Below are 22,636 nucleotides of genomic sequence, written 5' to 3' on the forward strand. Positions count from 1 at the left end.
CAAATATGGAATATATGACATCTACTTATTTTATAAAACTTTTCATAAAATGCACAGAATAAAAGAAAAAGCATGGTCATCAGACTGTCAAGTTTGTCTTGTGTATCTACGTACTGGCTGGATAGTGTAAAAAAATCTTCTAATGTTTCTTTTCCAATCTTTTACTTCTTTTTAAACTGAAATACAGTCAGTAAGTATACAGCAAATTTCTCCTTTCCTATCTTTCACTGTTTCTGTCATAAGCCAATTCATGACTATGAAATGCTTTTTTGCAATAAATGAGCATGGCATAGACAATGTTGTGCTTTATTTTATCTGAAGTAACCAAAAGATTTTGTAGCATCATGACTTTTCTATTTCTAAAGTGTGCTTGTTATTGCCTGAGGATGTTATGAAGAACTGTGTCAAGACTTCAAAATGATTCAAAGATTTTGCCAATCTATGAAAGAATAGCTATGCCTTGCTACTTATTGCAGTCTCACAGACTGCCTTTCTCTGGCTGTTTGAAAAGTATACCCTTCTTCCACTTTATGGGCCAAAGGTTAAATGCCTAGCTCCTCTTCACTTTTCAGATATTTGTTGGTCTAAAAAAATGTGATTATTTCGCTATTATCCATCAACCTGCCTTACATGGGTGAAACTTTCAGAAGCTTTAATGCTGTCAAGCATAGCTATATAGGTCATTGAGACACTCAATACCCTGATAAGAAATTTAAACATTCACCTTTTGCGTAGGTATTCTTCATATTCTTGGAGGAACTTCCTCTGTTCATAATTATGTCGAGCTAGTGTATCAAATCCTGCTGTGCTTGTGAATTCTGTACCCTGCAATGAAATTAAACAAATATGTGCATGGTACATATAAGGATTGTTTCTGCATTTAAAAACTAGTCATGACACACAAATGCTTTTTCAAAAGTCACATAAAAAAGAAAATCTTTAGAATCAAATTTAGAACATGCATATTTGGTAGCAATCTGATTAGTTACTTGCCTAATCCTGTCCAATCAGGCGATTGTGGTATATAGCTGTTGATATTATAATGTAAATATCTGCCATGCAGTAGCCTTTTTTTGAAAAGGGTGACTCACAAGTACTTAAAGCTGATCACCTCCTTAAGCTTTAGTCCATTCATGTAAACCTCTGCTTTACCACTGTTGTTGGTGTTAACCATAATTTTACTCGTCAGTGGCTGGTCACCATTCTATATGCATTTGCCCTGTTAGTCAGTTGGTAATGTCTTGCACAGAAAGTTGAAAGGGGATCTAAGTACTACAGATGGCCTAAAAGGTAACAAGCAACATTTCTAAAAGCAACCATATTCAAGAATGACCACTGTAAAGCAGTCAAGATCGATTTCAAAAGCATCAAAACGAATCTTCTTTTAACAGTGACTGAAACCTTGAAAAAATTAAATACAATTAACTGTAAATCAACTTGCATCACACGGCAAAGACTTCTCTCATATCACTTATGAACTCTTTATATACAGTTCACACCTACAGATACGAACATTTTCATGGCTACAGCTTGTATTGATTTACCTGAACTGGTTGAGTTATTAATGCCTCATATAGAAAATCGCAAGAAGAAACAAAAATATTGAAAAAAAGAATGAAACACAGGATGGTAGATCAACACAGCAGGGAGCAGAGTATAAATAAACAAGGATACTGTCACCCTAGATTATCCTGTTTTCAACCACTTGCTTTAGTTCAAGCAAAGACCACAATTTTTGACATGGTCCTTTCTTTGAACTTCTGTAAGGTGCCACAATTTCCTTACAGGAAATGTAACAAAAATCTGTTTAAACATTACAGAATAAACAGTAAGATGGCCATATAACTGGAAAAAAATGCATCTGAGAATTGTGGCAGGTTGCTTGCCTACTGAGATGAAAGGTATATAGGTATCAAGTAAAAGTGCTTTATCACTGAGTTTCTTACTTTGCTTTTAATTAAAGTGAATTAACTTTGTTTCACTAATGTAGATCCTTATAGTTACAGAGCAACAAAGCATTAACATTTTCTCTAAGTCTCTGAGTAAAAGGTGATCCTTTGGCTTATAAACCTTGTACAAATAAATACAAATGCAATACAACATCTTGGTTAATCCTTTTCAATAAATTGTTGTATCTGCAAACACTAACACTAGAACATTACATAAAATGCCAACACAGGCATACAGCTAAAACAACAATTCTAGTTCTCTGTTTATAATCATTTACCCTGGCACTAACAGACAAGTATTAAAATGTGTATGCTTTATACTACCACTTAAATTATGAAAACAAAGAAGTGTATGATATCAATTAAAAAATATGCAAAAAAAGGAGGAAGGATAAATGGGAACAAGAATGGCATGGGCATCGGCATTCAAAGAGGAGCAAATGACAAGAGACGATTTTTCTCTGCATCTGTTAGGTGAAACTAGAGTTAATAATCTTGCTAGACTTTCTCTCTCTCTCCCATCCCTCTCAAAGAAAACTTGATCAATAACTATATTATTTGTCATCAATCCTTAGTAAAAGATTAGTTGAATGAGCTGAAAACAATATCAGAGGGATGGTGGATTTTAAGAAAGGTTACTCCCCAACTGAGCATATTAATTCCTTAAGTTCTAAGTGCCATTGTTGTAAAATATTTAAGCAAATGTGGAAGTCATGCATATGCTTGCTTTGTAGATCTGAGGGAAGCCTTTGATTGTGTACAAAAGAATATTTTGTTTGCTGTCCTTGCAAAAAATGGATTATCTGGAACATTTTTTAATTCACCGATTTGTATATACAAACCAGACTGTCATATGGAAAATACCAAAAATTATTTTATTATTCTAATTCAGCACGGAAGGGATGTCTGCAGTCTTATATTATTTTCAATTCATATGCTTGCCATAGCAGGGATATCATCTGGAGGCTGATGATCCACTATGGCATTCCACCTAAGCTCATAAACTTTATTCAGGGGTTGTACGAGGACTCGTCCTGCCAAGTGATACACAATGGAAACTTCACTAAACCTTTCATAATGAAGACCGGCGTAAGAGACAAGGTTACATATTATCACCAACAATCTTCCTGTATAGACTGGATTATGCGTAAGATAACCCAAGAAAACAACACCGGTATCCAGTGGACCTTCACCAAACAGTTAGAGGACTTGGACTTTGCAGATGACATTAGTTTCCTATCTCATCAGCAACAACATGCACAAACCAAACTGAGTAAACTAGCAGAGGAAGCAGAGAAGACTACCTTAAAGGTCAACAGAAAGAAGACCAAAGCGATGAGAATCGACAAATAGCAGGAACTTCCAATCTAACTTCAAGGAGAGGACATCCTGGAAACAGATCACTTTGTGTATCTGAGGAGCACTATCAACAAGGACGATGGAGTGGACGATGACATCAAAAGCCACATCAACAAGGTCAGGCATGCTTTCAACAGCCTACGCCCCATCTGGAACTCCCGAGCATTATTCTTCCGCAGTCACTTGACTGGAACCCTCAGGGGAAGAGGAGAGTTGCGAGACCAAAGCAGACTTGGAAAAGAACAGTGGAGAGCAAGGCAAAGTACGCTGGAACCACATGGGCCCAACTGAGGGGGGCTGCCCAAAACCAGGTCCGCTGGCGAGGTGTTGTTGCGGCTCTATGCTCCTCAAGGAGTAACATGGACTAAACTAAACATATAAAGAGAAAGTCTTGAAGGCATACTGAAGCTGTATTCTTTGAGTTGGCATTTCTGCCTTTCAGTAACTGTGCAAGCGGATTATAATTGTGATGGGATAGTGACTTTTAGTAAGTTGTATCAATTTATTAGTTGATTTAAGTAAATTGTTTCACATAATAAGAACCATATAATATTTACTGAAGAGTCTCGTGAAAACAGCTTTAAAATGCTCAAAAATATAATACCAATAATAGCCAAGTCACTTTCACTCATTTCCAGTGTTTTTACAAAATGTTTAACAAAATGTCTCCCTTATTCTTCTAGCAAGATAATAAAGAAATGTGCTTACACTGTTGTGATGGTAGAATCAAAAATTAGAAACATTTTACGTGAATGCCTACTGCATAAAAAAGTCAGGGAAAGATAGTTTGTAAACTTAAACATTATAAACATACTAGCTCCCCTAAGTGTGAAAAGATGGAAGATAGTGAAAGCTTGGTGCTTTTATATTTTCTGCTCTGAAGATATATTTGTGTTTCTTGAAGAACACACCACAGTAATTTTTTTATATTGTCTGCTAGTAATTGTATAAGTGTATAGTTGTATGCACTCTCCAACCATTTTCCAAAAAAGCCAATAAAAGTTGTCTTCATACTGTCACTGTTGATGATGATGATTGTGCAAATTTTTCATTACAGTATCCATAGCGTCTATAAAGTGAAAGAACAAGAAAATTGCTATTGGGGTCTTCAAAGTTTCTTTCCTCATAAGGCAGCCAACACAGCTTGAAATGTGCCATATCTCGTCTTTCCATACATCTCCATTTCAGGAAGTGTCACCAGGCTAACATCATTAGTGACAAGACTAAGCTGATTACTAGATCATTACTTAGTTATTAAGCAGCAGTGAAGCTCAGAAGGTAGATGAAGTAAACAGAACGATCAGAATGGAAAGCACTCATGTTGTATAAAAAAAGTACTTTGAAACAAGTACTTGTCAAAAGGGCACTGCACACAATCAAGTGGTTGCTCAATAGTGTAGGCTTTCCAGCATATGTTAAACAGTCAAAATGTCCTTTTTTCAGTTAGTCATGTTTTAAAACTGTGAACTGTTAAACAAATGTGAAGGTATGAAATGTAGTTATGAAAGGCTTCCAAAAATGAAGCAAAAACATGATACCTAACAAAGTACTACATGTACCAATAATACTGTACAACAGATATTGTTCAATCATGTTTCCCTCAATGTGCGCTTGATGGCTTGGTTTACATATATGTGATGTCCCCCAACTTTGAATATTATTAATGATTAATGAATTAAGTTGTTGATTAAATAATACAGTTAACATAACAGATAATTATTTAATGTGATTTTACAGGAAGACAAAGTATTATGTTTTTTAAAACACTTAAAAGTAGTAGTGAAATGGCCTATAATGGTTTGAAGTAGTTGGGAAATAGTAATAATAGAGGGGATCTATAGAGTATATTTTCCTAAATAACCGAAAGCTTAATGGGTTTTGCAAAGGCAAATACACAAAGAGAGCCAGAGGCAAAACACAAAATGTGACAGAGACTACCTTCAAACTAGTTGATGTTATGCATGTATGTAAAGATAATACATGATGTAAGTACAGAATAAAAATGAATCCGATTCAGACAATAAAAGCGAGTGATAAAGAGATGGACTTGGGAGTCACCACTGATAGTGAAATATCATTTGATCCTCACATCGAAAGAGTGAAGTAAGGCAAACCAAATGGTTGGTATAGTTGTGATATTTTTTTTCTACTTGAATAGGTTGACTTAAAGTATGAGTCTACATTTGGAGTATGTCACTGTGATCTGACGTCCGTTCTTCAAAAGACAATCAATTTTAGTAGAAAGTGTACAAAGACAGGCTACTAAATTGCTAACAGAATGTAGAAATATATTTTATACTGAATGACTAAAGTGTTCGCAAATCTACTGTCTTAAAGGAAGGTGTATTGGAGGCAACCTTATTCATATGTGTAAGATATTTCATGGATCTGACAATATCGATGTGCCTGTATTTTTCTCCTTACTACAAACTAACATTACCAGAAATTCAGAAAAGGCTGACTAAGAGAAGACAGTAAACAGGCTGCAAGATCTAGGCAACAACAGCCAGTCTCTATACTACTATAACCACAGTGTCAAGAAAGAAGATTGTGGGTCATAGGTTAGGTCTAGGGCTTGTGTATATGCTGTCTAAATATGGTAGCTGTTAAAACACCCGGTGCTACACATCAGTTACTTCAATTTCTTTCCCTCTCCTTTATATACCCTTCCTGCACTCCCAATCATTCTCTCATTCATATGCAGAACATAGAGTAATTGCAAAATAAAACCACATATTAATTTATTAAGTTGTATGCTAGTATTAACATTGTCCTGTTATAGTCTTGAACATTACAACTGCTAGACTCATACAGTTTAACAGTCTTGAATTTGGTAACAGTTTATAAACCCCTCCCATAAGAAATTTTGCTGCAATTCTAAAATGATAAACTTTTAAAATACAATTGTTTGCTGCAGTTCTAAAATGATAAACTTTTAAAATATAATTGGAAACTAATAAATAAATTTAATTTTTAAACCTTTAAATGCTGTATTACGGCCCTGATGTGCAGTAATTGAAATAAGTTACTGATAAAAGTATTTTAGCTTGCTATTAAAAGTCCCTCCGACTTTCTGAACCTTCAGTGCTTGTTATCAGTGGCTTATTCCTATTTACGACCTCGCTTCGATACATAATAAAGAACATAACTTTCTTACCCAAAATGCCTGGGTGTAACTTGTTGTCTTGTTCATCGTTGAATGATCTTGGGCTGCAGGCTTTAAATGTGTTCAAATCATGCAGCTGCAGTCAGACAAAAGTCGGTGATGGCTTGTGATAATGATAGCAAAACGAGCTAAAAATCAGGAGTGTCTCGGTTACATGCTCTCTGTGTTTTTTGACGATGAAGGTTACCAGAAGTGACAAACTTTAAGACAACATAATTTCCGGCTAAAGGAAACAAGACAATCCATAAGGATTTATGCTTCCGTGTGACACACCACTCGTCAGCACAAGGAAGTGTGTTCTTTGACGGGGAGATAATCCTCGCCACGTTCAGGTCGCGTTGAGAGCCCCATCTGATACTGAGGGCTGTGTCCTGTTTCACATGGATGGCTCTATTTCCGAGGAAGACATTTTTGTGATCTTCAGAAGTGAAAACCCCATTGGGCACAATATTTCTAACAGTATTTGCATCCGCGCAAACAATTTTCTCTCTTTTCAACTTCGCTCGGATCCTGGTATAACTCGTCAGTTTTTGTGAGAGCATTTCGGGAGGATTCTAAGGCGGGTCTCAATGTCAGTTTAAATTTTCAGCGTCGTTGCCAAGTAACATCGCCCCTACAACCATCCCAATTCTTGCTTACCACTCGATGATCATGCATTTAATTGTTGTTGTCTCTTCACTCGATACTTCATACTTCAACCAAAATCTACAACTTATCCTCAAGATCTAGTTTCTCTCCAGTGAATGCCAGGACGTGATACTCCCTGCTCTCACGGAGATAGTAGTAGTAGTTTGACTTTGGCCATATTCTCATCTATGTTCAAAAACTGCTCTGGTAACTTCTAATTGAAAAACCTATCCAAGACATAGATGGACTAAAAAATTATCTTCTAGTTACGCATCATGTCCGATCCTTCTGACAACGGAGCACACCACTCTTATTGACATGCACTAACCATTGCACCATCAGGAAGGTTGGTACTTGGAAACAGGCCTCATGCTTAGCGATGTTCTTGTTTTTGTATGAATAACAATTTTCTTTTCCATCTTTTAGGTATAGTGTGATGGTTTCTACAAACTTGTGATAAGTGGTGGCCATTATTGAGACGTGTTCCTTCATAAATAAATGAATTGTTAGTAAAAACAAACTTTTGGAAGATTTTAAGTTGTGAAATTATTCTTTCATACATCTTCAAGCAATGGCCCATGTTGTCTAGATATTCTTTTTTAAAATAGTTAACTTCATTCCATTTTACATACTTTTATTCTTCCTTTTTAACACACACACTTTTCCAAGAGGCATCAGTCATGTTCAAGGGCGATCCGGTGTTGCAACAATTAGCGCCTGTCACTAATATAGTGAAGGTTTGTTTTCCCTGAGTTCAGATCTTGTCACCGGCTTGCTGTTATTTCTCTGCATGCGACATCTGTTTACAGGTTGACTGCCTTGCTGTGATACAGCCTTAGTTAATGGCCTGGCATAAAACACCAATCCCGTCCCTCCCTCTTTCATGTTCAAGACATTTCCCCAAAATCTACCATGAAGAGGTCCTCCTCTAATTTTTTGGATGCAGCACAATCAAGCACAAACATTTTTTTGGCACAAAGATACTTTATTTCACAACATCATCTGTATCAGTGACCTGTCTTTGACTATGGCCAGTAGAAACCACTGGCTTCCTGGTTACTGTGGAGATGCACAATCTTCCAAATCACGTTTTGTTTTCATGCTTATCCCAGCTGCATAGTTCACTTGAATGACTGGCACACACTGCAAACAATAATAATGAAACATGAATATAAAAATAGTATCTACTGTATTCACAAACACTTATGAGCACTTTTATACAGGTTTCAAACATTGTTTTCAATTTATGCGATGCCTAAAACAACCATCAAATGATTGTTTTTGGGGTTACAGTGCAAGCACCATTGGTATAAATATAAAAAGAAAAATCTAATATTGTTTAAAAATGATTGGATTCTCTGTACTTTTTAAAAACAGCTTACAATGCATACATTTAAAATGTCTACCTATTAATTACCTACATCTTTACTTCAGTTAATCATTTTGAAATTAATTTATTTCCTGGCATAATTAATCATAAAAGATAGTTAACAGGTAAAAATTAAATATATCTCAGAGTTTCTGACAAATTAACAGACTTTTGCTTCCAATAATTTTGCTAAGGCTCATGTTTCAGTTTGAAAGGATCTTAGTACAAATGCATCACTCTGGTGGCATGTGCATGATGCCATGTAAAGATGCTTGAATAAAGGTATCAGGCACAATTCTATTAAAAAGGAAGTGAAGCTGAACAAACTACAATAAGGGTGAGTGGGATATGGAGTTGTTTGTCATTAATGAACTGCCTTTTAGTTTTATGAACCATTATATTCGTATATTTAAGCTTGCACCAGTTAAAAATAGGTCCAGCAGATAAAGATTTTGGTATTCCATTCCATTAAACTAATGCATTTATTTCAGTTTTTTTATTTAAACATTTTAAAGATACTGAAAAGGTTTTTATGTGCTTATATATGTTGTACATTAAAAACAATTCTCTGCATTTTACTGTGAACTGTCATGGGTTAAGTTTATCTCTGGGATCCTGAAAATCATGGCCATCTTTGCTAAAAGCACACCAAGAACAACCACCTTACTAAAGTTTTATTTTGTGCTGATACTTTTCCGTAAACAACAGTTTGTCATGAGTACCCACCGAAATAGGTGCATCGTTATTTTTTAAGGAGCTGATGACGAACAAGTAGAAAAGGTGCGGTGAAACCACTTGAAAAGAACAGAGCAAAGCCAAGAGTCAGCTTGTATCGGTTATTTATGCCAAACGGCAAGTTCTGAAACAGAATCAAATTGGCTGCAGTAAAAAAATTAAGGTACACATTTACACAAAAAAAACCAGTTAACATTTCGAGACGGCTATAAACGGCAGCTAATGACAGTAATTTATAATCGTCGTCAAATTATTATCATGGTATAAACAAATAAGCTTGAAAAGCAAGTTTGATGGAAACAGTAAGCAGTGCTGCTATTGTAATATCATTGATGATGACAAAATGACGATCGATGACCTTCAAACGACATAAGCTGAACGTCGGAAAAAATATCGACTGATCTAGGAACAGATATAAAAATTATGAACCGTCTACTTACTGATCCTGGAATACCATGCTGTTGCCAATGCTGACTCCTGGCAACCGACGATGTTGCGAATTTTCGTGCGACAACGCGGGGAACTTGACCGAACGCCATCGTGTCTCCTTGAGATACCGTAATAGAATATTATGCAAATTGCGCCAAACAAGAATTAGCCATTTGAGAATGATACACGATTCGTATGCGATAGATTACCAGTGATCTACTAATCCAGGGGTGGGCAATTAATTTTCCCAAGGGGCCGCATGAGAAATTGGGATGGTTTTAGAGGGCCGGACTAATATAGTTAACTCAGTTTTACCCAATACTGTATGTATAGTATATAATATATACGGGCGGGCGGGCCAGCGGGCGGGCCGGTCAGAGACAGGAGGCGGGCCCGCGGGCCGGCCTTTGCCCAGGTCTGTACTAATCAGTCGCGAAGTAATGTGCAGAAAACCACGGACCTTCAGGAAGGTCCTTGTAGAAAACTATGTTGCCTTTATCTTCATCCGTGTATCTCATTCGCGTTTGCCTTAGTATCACCCGTTTGCGAAGACTTGTGCTATGGGGCGCCAAGAGGGGATTTTTCTCCATAGCTATATACAATGCGTTTTATACTTATATAACTCATTTATAGCTATACAATTCATTCTATAAGTGTATAATGCATTCTATATTTATACAATATATTTCTGTAAGTATAGAATGCATTCTATAGGTATACAAACCATTCTATACTTAGATTGCATTCCATAGCTATAGATACAGTGTGCGTACCGTAACGCGAGCGCCTACGAGGACCGTACCGGAGCGAAACGTGAGTGAGCGCCCGCTGGCGCACGCGTACTTGGCTGTATACCCTATATACACGTCCGTGGTTTTAATTAATACCTCTGGAAATAAATAACTATTAAGAGAGGCCGCGAAAAAGGAGATATCTAAAAGTGGTAATTTAAGGTCTTCAATTACAACTGCATGTTTTCCCAACAAAACTAGCTCGTCGTACTTAAATATATATACAGCTGAGATCGATCGTAGGTGACTGATCAGATCAATCACGTATCTCTGTGGGAGATAAATTCTTTGGCATCATCGATCGTTGAACACGAACTTGTATTGGTTTGGACTGACCGGTATACAAATTGAAGGGGTCAAGACATTTAATTGTTATAGTGGCATTTAGAATATATAGTGCTGATTGTCGATCACCACTTTCATGTCACGTCGATTAATTTTCATGGGACTGGTCTAAATTAGTCATTGATGTGATGGCATATGAGCTGAAGCTTTCTTCGGAACTTTAGTAGATAATTCAAGCAGCAGGGATTGAGAGTGATCGATCCATAAAACCTTGAAATAGCTGCATGTAATTCGCGACCTTATCAAATATATATATGCACGACTCTAATTATAAGTCTGTATATATATATAGCGTACGTTTGTCCTCTCCCATATGGGACACCACACAAGCACTGATAAGAATTTAAAGCGACATTGTCCATCTATATATAACCTGATGTACAGATCAAGACCTGTTCGAAGACAAATATATGTATTATTGTCGGCCTGAATTCATATTCGTAGTGTGGTCTTTGCGTTCGTAACACACACTAAAAGATGAACACAATACGAAAAATGAACAAAATATCAGTATTTCTGAACTTTCTATCTATAGGTTGGGCTATCGGGATAAGGGGCATACAATAATCAAATCCACCTTGATAGCTATAAAATCGACTTAATAGACCCTCGATCTGTTCCTAAAATTTATATATATATAGCTTGATATTTTGGAAAATGTTATTGTCAAAAATAAAAGACACGGTTAATCGTCACAGGGGACGTTATTCAGTGTAGGCATGATAAAGGTCGATCAGAGATATGCTACACGGCTATACGGTTTACCCAGATTAGAGTAAGGGAGTTTAGTGAGGTAGGCTGCTCAGACGAGGGTACGTCATTTCAGAAATGAATTGTCAGTTTGTAAGCGCGGTCTTTAGGGTCGGACTTGCGTTAGCAGTGGCGACTGTGCTGTGGAGTGTGTTTCTGCCAGTCGTGTTACTCCCCCTTATAGTAGGCACAGCTTATTGTGTAAATGCCTACTTCACCGCCAAATACGCCACCAGAGAAGACCCTGCAGGAAAGTTTGTGCTGATCACGGGCTGCGATTCTGGTAACAGTTGTTTTTACAGACAGGGCATGACGTGTACAATTATGTATTGATGCATCTATAATCAGAAATTAAAATATTAATGCATTGATACATCATCCTCAAGAATGCAAGATATATCATAAATTTGGATCATAACATATGAAATTGGTATTAAAAAAAAATTCAGTTTGCCTCTAAGTTTTTTGTTTCATCCTCTATTTCCAGGCATCGGATATGAAACTGCACTGGCTGCTTCAAAATCTGGTTTGAAGGTATTTGCATGCTGTTTGGATAGCACAAGCAGTGGGGCATGTGGACTACAGGAAAGGTCATCCAATGTCCAGGTGCTGCAGATGGATGTCACTAAGACTGAAGATGTAGAAGCTGCTGTCAACCATGTCACCAAAGTGTGTGGATCACAAGGTGTGTTTTCACTCCCAGGTACAAGTTATGAATAATATTTTGGCATATCTGGAAGAAAGACAACTTTTTGACTATAAAAATAATTTTTTATGCTTTCTTGTGCATTCTAAATTAGTCTCAGCAAGCACACTAAACGGGTCATACTTCACTGCACATTTATTTGTTTTACACCTAGAAACAAGTAGGAAACAACAATATAATAGTACTCCAGATCTACCTAAGTAATTATTTGAAAATTAGCAGTTATGGTCAAGGGATAAAAGCAAAACTCACTTCTAGTGCTTCCTGAGGACTAAATTTAAAGGTAAATATTCTGTAAAGAAAATATTTCTATTTTGAGAATAAGTAACTGAGAAAAATAAACCAAACTGAACAATTCTGTGTTGATTCTTTTAACCAGAAACTACAGTGTTAATTAAAAAATATATAAGCCAATCAGAATGAAATGCACATTTCTTAACAGCAAAACTGGATAAATGTGTATTGGCTGCATCATGGATAATTAAGATCTAGAGTTATGTTGTGCAGGTATTTATAGTGGTTGCTTTATGATTTTGTGCTCATACTTGTCTTTTATTCAAATGGCTGCATATGAGACAAGCAATTTTAACGTGTTGCACCCAAAATTCACTCACTTTTTCATTATGCTGGCTATTTTGCCTAAAGCGCAAAACCATTATCAATCAGTAATGTCCTTTGCGATTTACCTTTCTCTGGATGGGAAAACTTTCTTACAGTGAAATGGATAACTAGTGATGCTATTTAATCCTCATTTTGCTTAATAAAACATCTACCATTTTGTCGCCATTCTTGACAGCTCCATCTCCTGAGTTAAAATGCTGTTCACAAACCCTCTATAGTAAACATTTATTGTGTTGTACAATCGTTTTAGTACAGAATGATACTTCGGGCCACACTGATTTTTGAGGTAAAGTATTTTGCAGGTCTGTTGCATTCAACACATCATGATCAACACTCACCAAATTATTTTGGTATCTGAAGATGCTGCTTTCTCTTGCACACAGACACACATGCCTACATGTCCACATACTTGTGAATGTGCACACACACACACATGCATGTAAGCACTTATAAATGTACACTTAGAGTAAGAACATAAATATTCAGCAGTAAAAAGTGGTACAAACATCTTGCTACTGTTACAGGTCTTTGGGCTGTTGTGAATAACGCTGGTTTTAACTATGTTGCACCATTAGAAGTTACAAGCATGGAAACATTTCAGCGCCTTGCAGATGTTATGTTGTTTGGTACTGTACGCGTCACAAAAGGCTTTCTTCCACTTATCCGCAAAGCTAAAGGTACTCATTTTATCAGTTTTATAATACTAGATAAGCTTATAATTGCAATATGTATTTAAGTTACATTAGTTCAGGTCAACATTTCGTCAACTGCTCACTTTTGTTGAAAAGGGAGTGCCAATAGGGTTATTTTGCAGTTTGAGGGGGAATAAAGATGCTCGTTATGAAAACTTACAACAATAGTACCATATTCCAATAAGGCCTCCTGAAGGCCAGCCAAGAACATAGAGGCAAGTTACTTCAGAGTATCGTCTACCATTATGTTTGACACGTCTTGCATGCATATTTACATAAAGATGGTGTGGGAGTACATGTATATGTACAGGTGTGCACATATATGTGTGCTTGTTACAGGGCGAGTTGTGACTATGTCTAGTGATCGTGGCATGCTCTCCTGTCGAAACTCTGCTGCTTACTGCATTGCCAAACATGGTATTGAGTCATTCAGTGATGTACTGCGTTTAGAGATGGCAGACTTCGAGGTCAGTGTTTCCATTATACAACCAGGTCACTTCGGGGCAGCAACAAACATCATCAATGACAAGGCAGTAAGTATATGGATGCACATGGGACAATTTTTTAAAAAGTCTTTCAGATATTGCAAAAATTGTCATCCTTCAGATTTATACAAGCTGGTGGACAACTTGGAGAACAAAAATGGTTCATAGAGATGATAATGTACAAAAAGATCCATGGACTTTGCATTGCATTCTGTATTCTATTGACATCTTGTAGTAATCCCATTAGGAAAATCAACACACACACAAAAGCTCTCACTTACATCTCTCACCACAAATAGTGAGTCTTTCTAAAATACCTTAATCCTTTTAATATAAAACAGTGCAGTTTCCAGAGGCATCACGCTGAGCATGTATTATACTGAAGTCGTGTGATCATAAACAGTTCTGGCACCCATATTAAGATGTCTTTCTGGACATGATTATTTGTAAATGACCATTTTCTTCCACCTTTTTTTTCTGAAAATAGCATCCATGAAACAAATCTGACAACATTATTGAGTTGAGACACAACCTTTTTTTTTTTTTATTTTTTTCAATTTTGTTTTTAAAAAACAGGTGGAGGTAATGCGTGCAACAATAGAGCGAGATTTTCATCAGGCAGGTAATGATGTGCAGAAGGTGTATGGGCAGAAAAGTATTGATAAAGTAGTTGAAACATGTGTGGCCAGCCGCATGTCATCAGCGCGTGATCTCCAACCTGTCACTGATGCAATTCTGGATGCAATTCTAAGCAGTAAACCAGCCACCAGATATCCTGTGCATGGTATGCAAGGATATTTGGACTGGGGAATTGTGAGTATGATTTACTAACCATATACTCTGCCTTTCTCAAAGGTTATGAAGATAACTTAAAGCTACCGATGTCGAAAATAAAATTCTCAAATCTAAAAGGCAGTAAAAAGATTCTATAAGCAATGACTATCAAAGACCTTTAGACAGGATATTTTTTCCAGAAATGTCATCCTCACCCCCACCACTTAGTTGTCTGTTAAATTCTTTCAGTCTATTATTTGACTGCTGTTGAAAATTTGATTATTTCTCCTACTCTTCTAGCTATTTTTGCTGGGACTATCGTAATCATTTGCATACTGAGATGAGTATGAAAATGAAAAAAAAAAAAAAAAATAAGCTGCTGGTACAAACTGTGGGGAACTAACTCATTTTACTACATGTTGTGATATAACCCCACTATGTGCAGGTTCTGGGTCATCTGCGACCAATGATGCCAGACAGATTAATGGATCGCACTATGAAGATCATGCACTTTTGACAGCTTGTTTACTTTTTGATATTTTGTAAACAAAGCATCAGTACAAGATGGCCTATTAAAGTTTAAGTGTCTGAATGATATCACACTTTGTATGACCAGAATGTCAATATATGCAGTGCCTTTGACTTTGTAACCCAAATATGTGATTGAATATGTTCATTTTATGTCACAGGAGTGTTAGCATTTTACACTTAAAAAAAAACCATGTCATTGAAAAAATGTTTACCATAAATGACACCCTGATGTGAAACAATCTTAAGTCACAACCCAACTCAAAACATATTCATATTCACAAATTGTGTAAAGCACACCACAGGGTCTGTTGAAAGCCTCAGTGCAGTTCTTTACTGGTTATGTCGTCAAGAGACCACAGAATTAAAGTTCAAACTTGGATGCAAAGTCAAGAAAACTCATCATGTGGCCTCATCTCCCTGTCCCAAGAGCAGATCACCAATGTCCAGCTTCTCTAATTTGTTATCTATCTGTGTCTGGTGGCAGTTTGACACCTGCACGACAAAGGAATTGTTGACTAGAAATAGGTGACTGCTAGAATGCATATGAAGCAAGACTTTAAAAAACAAAACAAAATGGAAAGAGTGAAATATTTTTTTAAAAAACCTGAAGACCAAAATTCATATGTCCATTACACTTTGCCTTTAGAGACAGTACTTGTGTTAAAAGGTAAGAAAAGGTTAGAATCCTTAAGGAAATTAATCAAGAAAAGGTAAACTAGTATCACCCAAAATTTGAAAGTGGAAAAGGACACAAATCTCATTCTTGTGCCCTCTTAAAGCAGCAAGTAGTGGCCCACATACACTGGAGCTATCTCAGTGGCACAACAGAAACAACAAGCAGAAATATCCTAATGAAATACTAAATGTTTATAACAATAGAAGCATTCTTCAGAAACACCTCAAGTCTAAAAAAATATCACCCCAATGTTCAATAGCAACAATATATAACACCCTACCAAGGCAGGATTGAGTTCCATGTTTAACACAAAGCTAGGAAAAAAGTTTTAAGCATTCTTACAAACCCAAATTCTTTTATTTGGCAAGTGCCTCGCAAATAGTACTGAGGGGTTTATCTATAAACATTTGGCTGTCATCTAAAGATGCTGCTATCCATAATTTAGCATTTCAGTGTCTCCCTCACACTTCCGAAAGTATGGCCATAGCCAGATTGGTCTGCATACTGCTCTTTGTGTGACACACTTGTATCTCTCACCTTGTCTCAGCAGAGAGTTTTTTTTTTTGTCAATGCCATGTTAAAGGAACTCATCTAGGTTATCAACCACATAGTTGTGCATCATATACACTCACCTTGGCTAGTTAACAAAAGTAAGCATCGCTTGCAGTATACAGGAACTTAAAAAAACAAACCCTACCCACTTAATGCTCTTTATGCTTGATTACTTTCCTTTAGAGGGATCAACAATACGGCTACTCAGCAATACATTTCTATCATGACACAAGCTAACAGTAAAGAACAGAAATACAATAGAAGTGGTAAGCATGCATTTCAGACTATTTTCTAGAAAAAAAAAAGGCTTGATCAAACACACATGACCGAAGTTTATGAGTATAAACCATCCTGACATTACTTGGAACAAGGCGTACATAATTTTTAGGGGGAAGATTATTTTTTTGTTGAAAGAATAATGAATTAAGCAGCTTCTGTTAAATCTTGTCATAAATGAATATGAAGTATCAGGAGACAGATGCATACAAAACTAATGCTAAGAAAATTTCTGTTAGGACAATAATGCACATATTGATCATAGCTTGAAACAAAATAATATTTATGTTACCGATGTAGTTGGCAAAGTAAATTTGTCACGCTGAAACTGAATATTATGCACACAGTGCATGCTGGTGTCCAAAATGCCACACAGCTGGGCCAGTTTTATAATAGCAGCTCTCTCTGCACACAGCTGGTGTTCCAAGGAATGGAGAGGGTAGCAACAGTTTTTGCTGCTGTAAGCCACACTCATGACCTGGAGGGCATGGCTGAAACAAGATTGTGCATTATCCCATATACATAACATATTCCCACTTACTTCTCAACTAGATAAGTTTCAGCAGAAGTCATTTTTCCCCTTTACGTGGTCAATAAAGATGGACATTTGTCTTTACATGCTTACCTGAGAGTGGTCAGAATTTTCACTACTCTGTTGTCAAATTAATAGCAAATATAGATGACACATAGTCATGATGTAGTCATTTCCAAGTCTCAAAAAATTTTGGTTGCTGTGCTTTAATGCACAAATAAAGTTTCAGTGCAAAACACAAATCAAACTCGCAATTTTAACGAATGTAACACAATGGGTAAAGAACAGGATCATGCCCAAAAACAGGTAACAAACTATGACTGGCATGATATCAGGAAGAATTCACTTAACTATGTCAGGAATGTGTCAAGGGAGAAACAGAACACTGGTGAGGAATCCGGTAACTGTAATCGTGTACAGTATATAGTATGATCATAATGTTCTGTATTATTATGTTATGGAACACAAAACAGAATTTGTCACGTTGAAAAAAAAAAAATCATACTACTGCAAAGTTTCTCTTGTATTTGCCGTCTACATAAAAACTTATTATAGAAGTTTTAAATTTTATTTGTTTCTCTGCTACTTACAGCCGAACTTGCTGAAAATATCTGTGAATGGCACACTGACAAAGGACATCCTGAAGACCAAGAGCAATTCGGAAAAAGCGAACATAGTTTCCATTCAAGTATGCCCAATTCAGTTCCAATGCTTTGCTAACTGTCAAAGTTTTTCTGAAACACAGTACTGTTAAATTCAAAATTTAAATATGTAATATTCGCACAAGGTGTATTGATGTTTAATGCATCTTATTTTTCATCCTGTCTTTGCAATAAATACAACTGGTCCCTAAGGCTTTCAGTTTAGAGACAGCAAATTTGAAATGCAGATCTATTCACAAACAGTGATTAAAAAAAGCTATTATATGATGTAATTTTGAGCTGAGAATGGGATATAAAAAAAGCGGTGTCCCGTGTGCTTATCATGCACATCAAAGTTGGATTCCACTTTTACATGTGCATTATCACCATCATGATTGTTCAACTTAAATAATTACAAGGCTTCAAGTAAAGAAGACAGAACAAACTTGATGCTCTGAGGTAGATTCAACCCATGATGCAAACTCTCTGTGCTTCCAAGATTGTGCAACAAGTATAGGCTCTCAAAGCGATGGCGATTGTTATGTTGACCTGGCGTGCAGCTATATAACCGCAAAAGGCGCTTAAGGCATTCGAGCAGATGTTGATGGTTGATGATGGGATCAAAGACCTCAGGGGCTGCATCACAAAGCCTTTACAAAAGACAAAAAGACAGCACACAGTATTAAAAAAACATTTAAAGCAAAAGATAACTAGTATTTTAAAGTTTGAAAGAAATAAGTATTAAAAAACCCTGAAATCACTTTAACTTTCTACCTGCCAACATGTAGAAAGATGTTAATCAATCTATGAACATAATCTCATTTTGCTTCAAAATGAATGTGTATGTGTGTGTGCCTGCACATGCACGTATGAAAGTATGATTATATAAGTGAAATTTTATAGTCACCCATCCTGTCAAATTAGCTTGCAATCTACAGAAAACAACCATCAAATTTCTAAATATTAAACCAAAATCATCAGAAAAAGCAATAGCCAGAATGTATGACAAAAGATTCATACCGATATCCAGCGTATACATGAAAGCATACTATGTGTTCAAAAAGAGTAATGGCAACTGTCCCATCTAGACCCTGAATGACTGCATCCTGACGAACTGCCCGTAGTCGGTCAAAAACAAAATCGTACACCTGTACCCAGTCTACATCAGTCTGTGGCACAATTCTGGAAAAAAGTCAACATAGTAAATTTATACATAATGGACACTGAGAAGAATTTACAACACATCCAACAACTTGCTCTTGCCTTGTAACTACCGCCCCTGGTGACAAGCACCTTACTGCTCCATCACACAATCACTGTATAACTGTATAAAGAAACAGGCAGATCTGAGCAGGCACAGAAAGGAAGCAGAGCTGTTCAGGCAAAGGATAAGCATCACAAAAAAAAATCAATAAAATCACAGAAAACCCAAATAATTGCATCAAAGCCATGCTATACTGCTATTTATAACTAGAACCCACATTTTTTGTGATACCCTCAAGTGATGACATACTGAATCATCACCTATGATTAAACTTGATCATTTTGCAGTGTCTTTTGCGACAGACAGTTGTTGCTTGCTGTAAGCATTTTGCACACTTCAAAACATCCATTTGCAAAGCTGTACTACTTTCAAATGGAAAAATATTTAACTGGATGCATAGAAGTAAATGTGAGAGGGTAAGAAGTCCATAGGAGTAATCCCTGAAGGTAATGTTATTTCTTCCCTAGTGATACATTAGATGAAACAACATATCCCAAATCCAGCCGGGCTGTAGGCTGTGAAGCTGCCTTGGTATATCCAAGAGACTGCAGAAACAAGGTAGCTGACACATGTCTTAACTGTGTGGAGTTAGGCGAAAAACTGGAGTTGAGTGCTCACTAGCATGACAGGTGGGTATAGGAGAGGGGGCTGAACTGAATTCATGTCCTACCGTTCTGTGGTTGCTTGACTAGAACAGGTCTGGACAGCTGGATTTGAGGTAGCTAGAGGGTGATCTCCAACTCTGCCTGGAAACCCCCCCAGGTAACCTGCCAGTCCCAAGTCCTGATGAAGTGCACTTTTTTTTAATTCAGCCTAGGTTAATTTGATTTAGATTTCATTTATCAAGTGTAACAGCATTAGAAATCAGCAGTCTGTGACACTCTAACATAGACAAAGTACAAAGGTAACAAATAACACAGCTAACATGTTTGATGGAGTCATTAGAGAACATCAGGGGCAGCTGCCATCAAAGGAAAAGCTGGTTTTAAAGTTTTATTGTGAACTAATTCAAACAGCTTCACTTTACACAATAAATTTATTAAATGAATTTTTTTTGTACTCATTTGTTGTCCATTCCATTATCTCTAGATTTGCTGTGTAGTCACCTGGCCTGGGGTTTTGGTATTTTAACGGCCTGCCACATAGTTTAGAATTTTCAGAACAGCCCGCAAAAAGACGGGCCAGTCCAAAACATCTGTGGGCAGCATCCAGCCTGTGAACTGTACTTTGCTCACCCATCCTACACAGTAGCTAGATTCTAGCACGAACTTATATCCCCATGATATGCAATGCACAAGTAAGCTTGATCTACATAAAGTAACTGAATTGGAATTGGACACCTAAATATGCACATTATATTATTATACTTACTTCTTGAAGAGGTATTTGACAGTTTTCAGGAGCACTGATGGATGGCGTATATCTGCTGGTGATGGTCCTGACCTTCCTGCAGCTGGGCGAGAATATGACTTCACAATTTTATGAGGGTCTGCCTTTGGCCTGTGGAACAAATTAGTAAAAATTCCTTGGAACTGTTTGTTTTCACTGACAATGGATTCATCATAGTAATGCTATGCATTGTTATATAATGGTAAATAGCCACCATATCCCGCAAGTGTAAATACATTAAATGTTCAGTCTTTTTTTAAGTTCTACTCCTTGACTGTGATCAGATAATAAGTGATCTTGACACAATAATAAAACAAAAGACCTTATGTTTATACTTGGTATAAATATCATTTTTTGATGAATACCATGCAAACTGCTAGGCTTTGTTTTATTTTGTTTAGTAATCAACCTCCAGCTGAAAGTTAGAACTTTTTGTTTAGTTGTAAATACATAAATGCAAACCTCCTGGTTTGATCTTCACTTGCAATTATTTCAAAAGGGTGAAGCAATCCTTCTCGCTCTCGCCTAGGAACCAGAGGAAGGAGAACCAATAAATTGTGATGTCACCAAATTCATGTACTAGCATTCTTTACACAAAGCTCTCTCCACAAGTCTTTTATATAACAGTTCACACACAAAAAATAGCTTACATTTTCAGCTCAATATTATTGTACATTCCAGTTTCTTCCTTTACTATGTATACAATTATGAGAAACTTGTAAATTTTACACTAAAGAATCACTTTGCTGATCCACTTAGGAATGGCTTTTTGCAAAATGTTCATTGGTAATATGCCTTTAAAAAAATTTTACGAGACTACTTTCTTGCCTTTATTACTTTGTTCATAAAGGATCATCTGCATGCCATTTCCTTTTTTTTAAGGTATAAGGTAAAGGTCATCCCCTAACCTTGTTTAGGCTGTTGGGAAATGAGGTGTAAAAAACCTTTTCTTGGGGCCAGCTTTACATGAGGACAGTGCCCATCTCTCCCTCACTCTTACCTTCCCCACCCATCTATGGAGTCAGGCACTGGTATCAAAGCGGAATAGCCATAAGACAAACGGACCTTGCAAAGCTTATGTACAGTCCTTCAAAGAAACAGAAGTACAAGTAAAGCCAAAAATCCCTCTCTCCCAGCCAAACAACATTATTTGATGTTTTAAGAGGTGCAATAGTACGTGTACCTGGCTGTACCTTATGGAAGTTAGAATAATATGACTAGCAGGGTTTAAGAAGATCATGAGGCAAGCTTACTTAAATATGTCTTACATGTCTGCAAGGCTGTAAAATGTAAACGTAAACATGAATATAATGTTGCAAGTGAGTATAATTTCAAACTTTATAGTACTGAGGGACAACCGTCATAAAAGACTTCTTCAGTAACAGTGCCATTGATAGTGGAATACCCTAGATTTCATGGCAGCAAAGGCATTATCGGCCAACAGCTTTGCTTCGCAAACTTTCTTCAGCATTGTGATTCACAGTCACTGATCGAGTTTTATGCTAAGTGTTAACTTCAGTGAAACAGAAAAGAGCTGATTGTAAGATCTAACTAGGCCTAATATGTTGCTTGCTTTATTTGCATAGGCTACTGCCTCGATCACGATCATTTTGTCAGTGAGGATAAGTTGTTATATTTATCTGATCAAAAATAGATCGACAGAGAACATGCAAGCAAACATTCAGGTGAAGGTGCGGTTTCTCACAGGCGCATTTCCGCTACTGGACACATTGTCTCACAGCGCCCTTGTACCACACGTATTTCTCCTGTTCTTTCCGTCTCCATACTGACTTTCGCTAGGCGGTCTCTGATAACGTTCTTTTGAGTGCGCATGTGAACTTAAGTAGAGTGTTTGCTACCGAGACCTATTTCAATGCGCATGACAAAGATGGCCTCATCCTTAGAGGCGCTGTTAGCTATGGACACTTGACAAGGGAAGTAATCAAAAGACGCTCTCTTTTACTCCCGTGATACAAG

General features: G+C 36.8%; 3 protein-coding genes and 1 long non-coding RNA gene across 9 annotated transcripts in view; 1 reads left to right on the plus strand and 3 right to left on the minus strand.

Annotated features, from left to right (window-relative positions):
- Positions 1-6,989, minus strand: part of LOC112556425 (proline-serine-threonine phosphatase-interacting protein 2-like) — a gene marked incomplete in the record, with an annotated part of 29,467 nt that extends 22,478 nt beyond the window's left edge. Inside the window, 2 exon segments of the mRNA XM_025225417.1 lie at positions 725-825; positions 6,466-6,989. Coding sequence (XP_025081202.1) covers positions 725-825; positions 6,466-6,501 — 137 coding nt within the window.
- Positions 6,990-9,221: 2,232 nt separating this feature from the next.
- Positions 9,222-9,787, minus strand: LOC112556532. The gene is made up of 2 exons (XR_003097753.1): positions 9,646-9,787; positions 9,222-9,329 (listed from the first exon to the last, which is right to left on the minus strand). It is a non-coding gene; the product is annotated as an uncharacterized LOC112556532 (long non-coding RNA).
- Positions 9,788-11,028: 1,241 nt separating this feature from the next.
- Positions 11,029-15,395, plus strand: LOC112556531 (D-beta-hydroxybutyrate dehydrogenase, mitochondrial-like). Of its 4 annotated transcripts, none has more exons than XM_025225628.1 (6): positions 11,029-11,803; positions 12,008-12,223; positions 13,423-13,524; positions 13,879-14,072; positions 14,601-14,837; positions 15,244-15,395. In XM_025225628.1, the coding sequence occupies exons 1-6, from the start codon at positions 11,599-11,601 to the stop codon at positions 15,313-15,315; spliced, it is 1,026 nt and encodes a 341-aa protein (XP_025081413.1). In that variant the 5' UTR covers positions 11,029-11,598; the 3' UTR covers positions 15,316-15,395. The 4 variants fall into 4 exon arrangements, with proteins under 4 accessions (XP_025081413.1, XP_025081410.1, XP_025081414.1 ...); XM_025225625.1 differs by having other exon boundaries at positions 11,037-11,803; positions 13,372-13,524; XM_025225629.1 differs by having other exon boundaries at positions 11,041-11,803; positions 12,008-12,205.
- On the minus strand, positions 15,050-22,582 carry LOC112556530 (SAC3 domain-containing protein 1-like). 3 transcript variants are annotated; one of them, XM_025225624.1, is made up of 9 exons: positions 22,365-22,582; positions 21,122-21,184; positions 20,642-20,770; positions 19,027-19,188; positions 18,453-18,656; positions 17,956-18,099; positions 17,126-17,324; positions 16,055-16,137; positions 15,050-15,821 (listed from the first exon to the last, which is right to left on the minus strand). In XM_025225624.1, the coding sequence occupies exons 1-8, from the start codon at positions 22,490-22,492 to the stop codon at positions 16,087-16,089; spliced, it is 1,080 nt and encodes a 359-aa protein (XP_025081409.1). In that variant the 5' UTR covers positions 22,493-22,582; the 3' UTR covers positions 15,050-15,821; positions 16,055-16,086. The 3 variants fall into 3 exon arrangements, with proteins under 3 accessions (XP_025081409.1, XP_025081407.1, XP_025081408.1); XM_025225622.1 differs by lacking the exon at positions 16,055-16,137; XM_025225623.1 differs by having other exon boundaries at positions 15,050-16,137.
- Between the last annotated feature and the right edge of the window lie 54 nt (positions 22,583-22,636).

The sequence above is a fragment of the Pomacea canaliculata genome, linkage group LG2, assembly GCF_003073045.1.
Source record: "Pomacea canaliculata isolate SZHN2017 linkage group LG2, ASM307304v1, whole genome shotgun sequence".
NCBI lineage: Eukaryota > Metazoa > Mollusca > Gastropoda > Architaenioglossa > Ampullariidae > Pomacea > Pomacea canaliculata.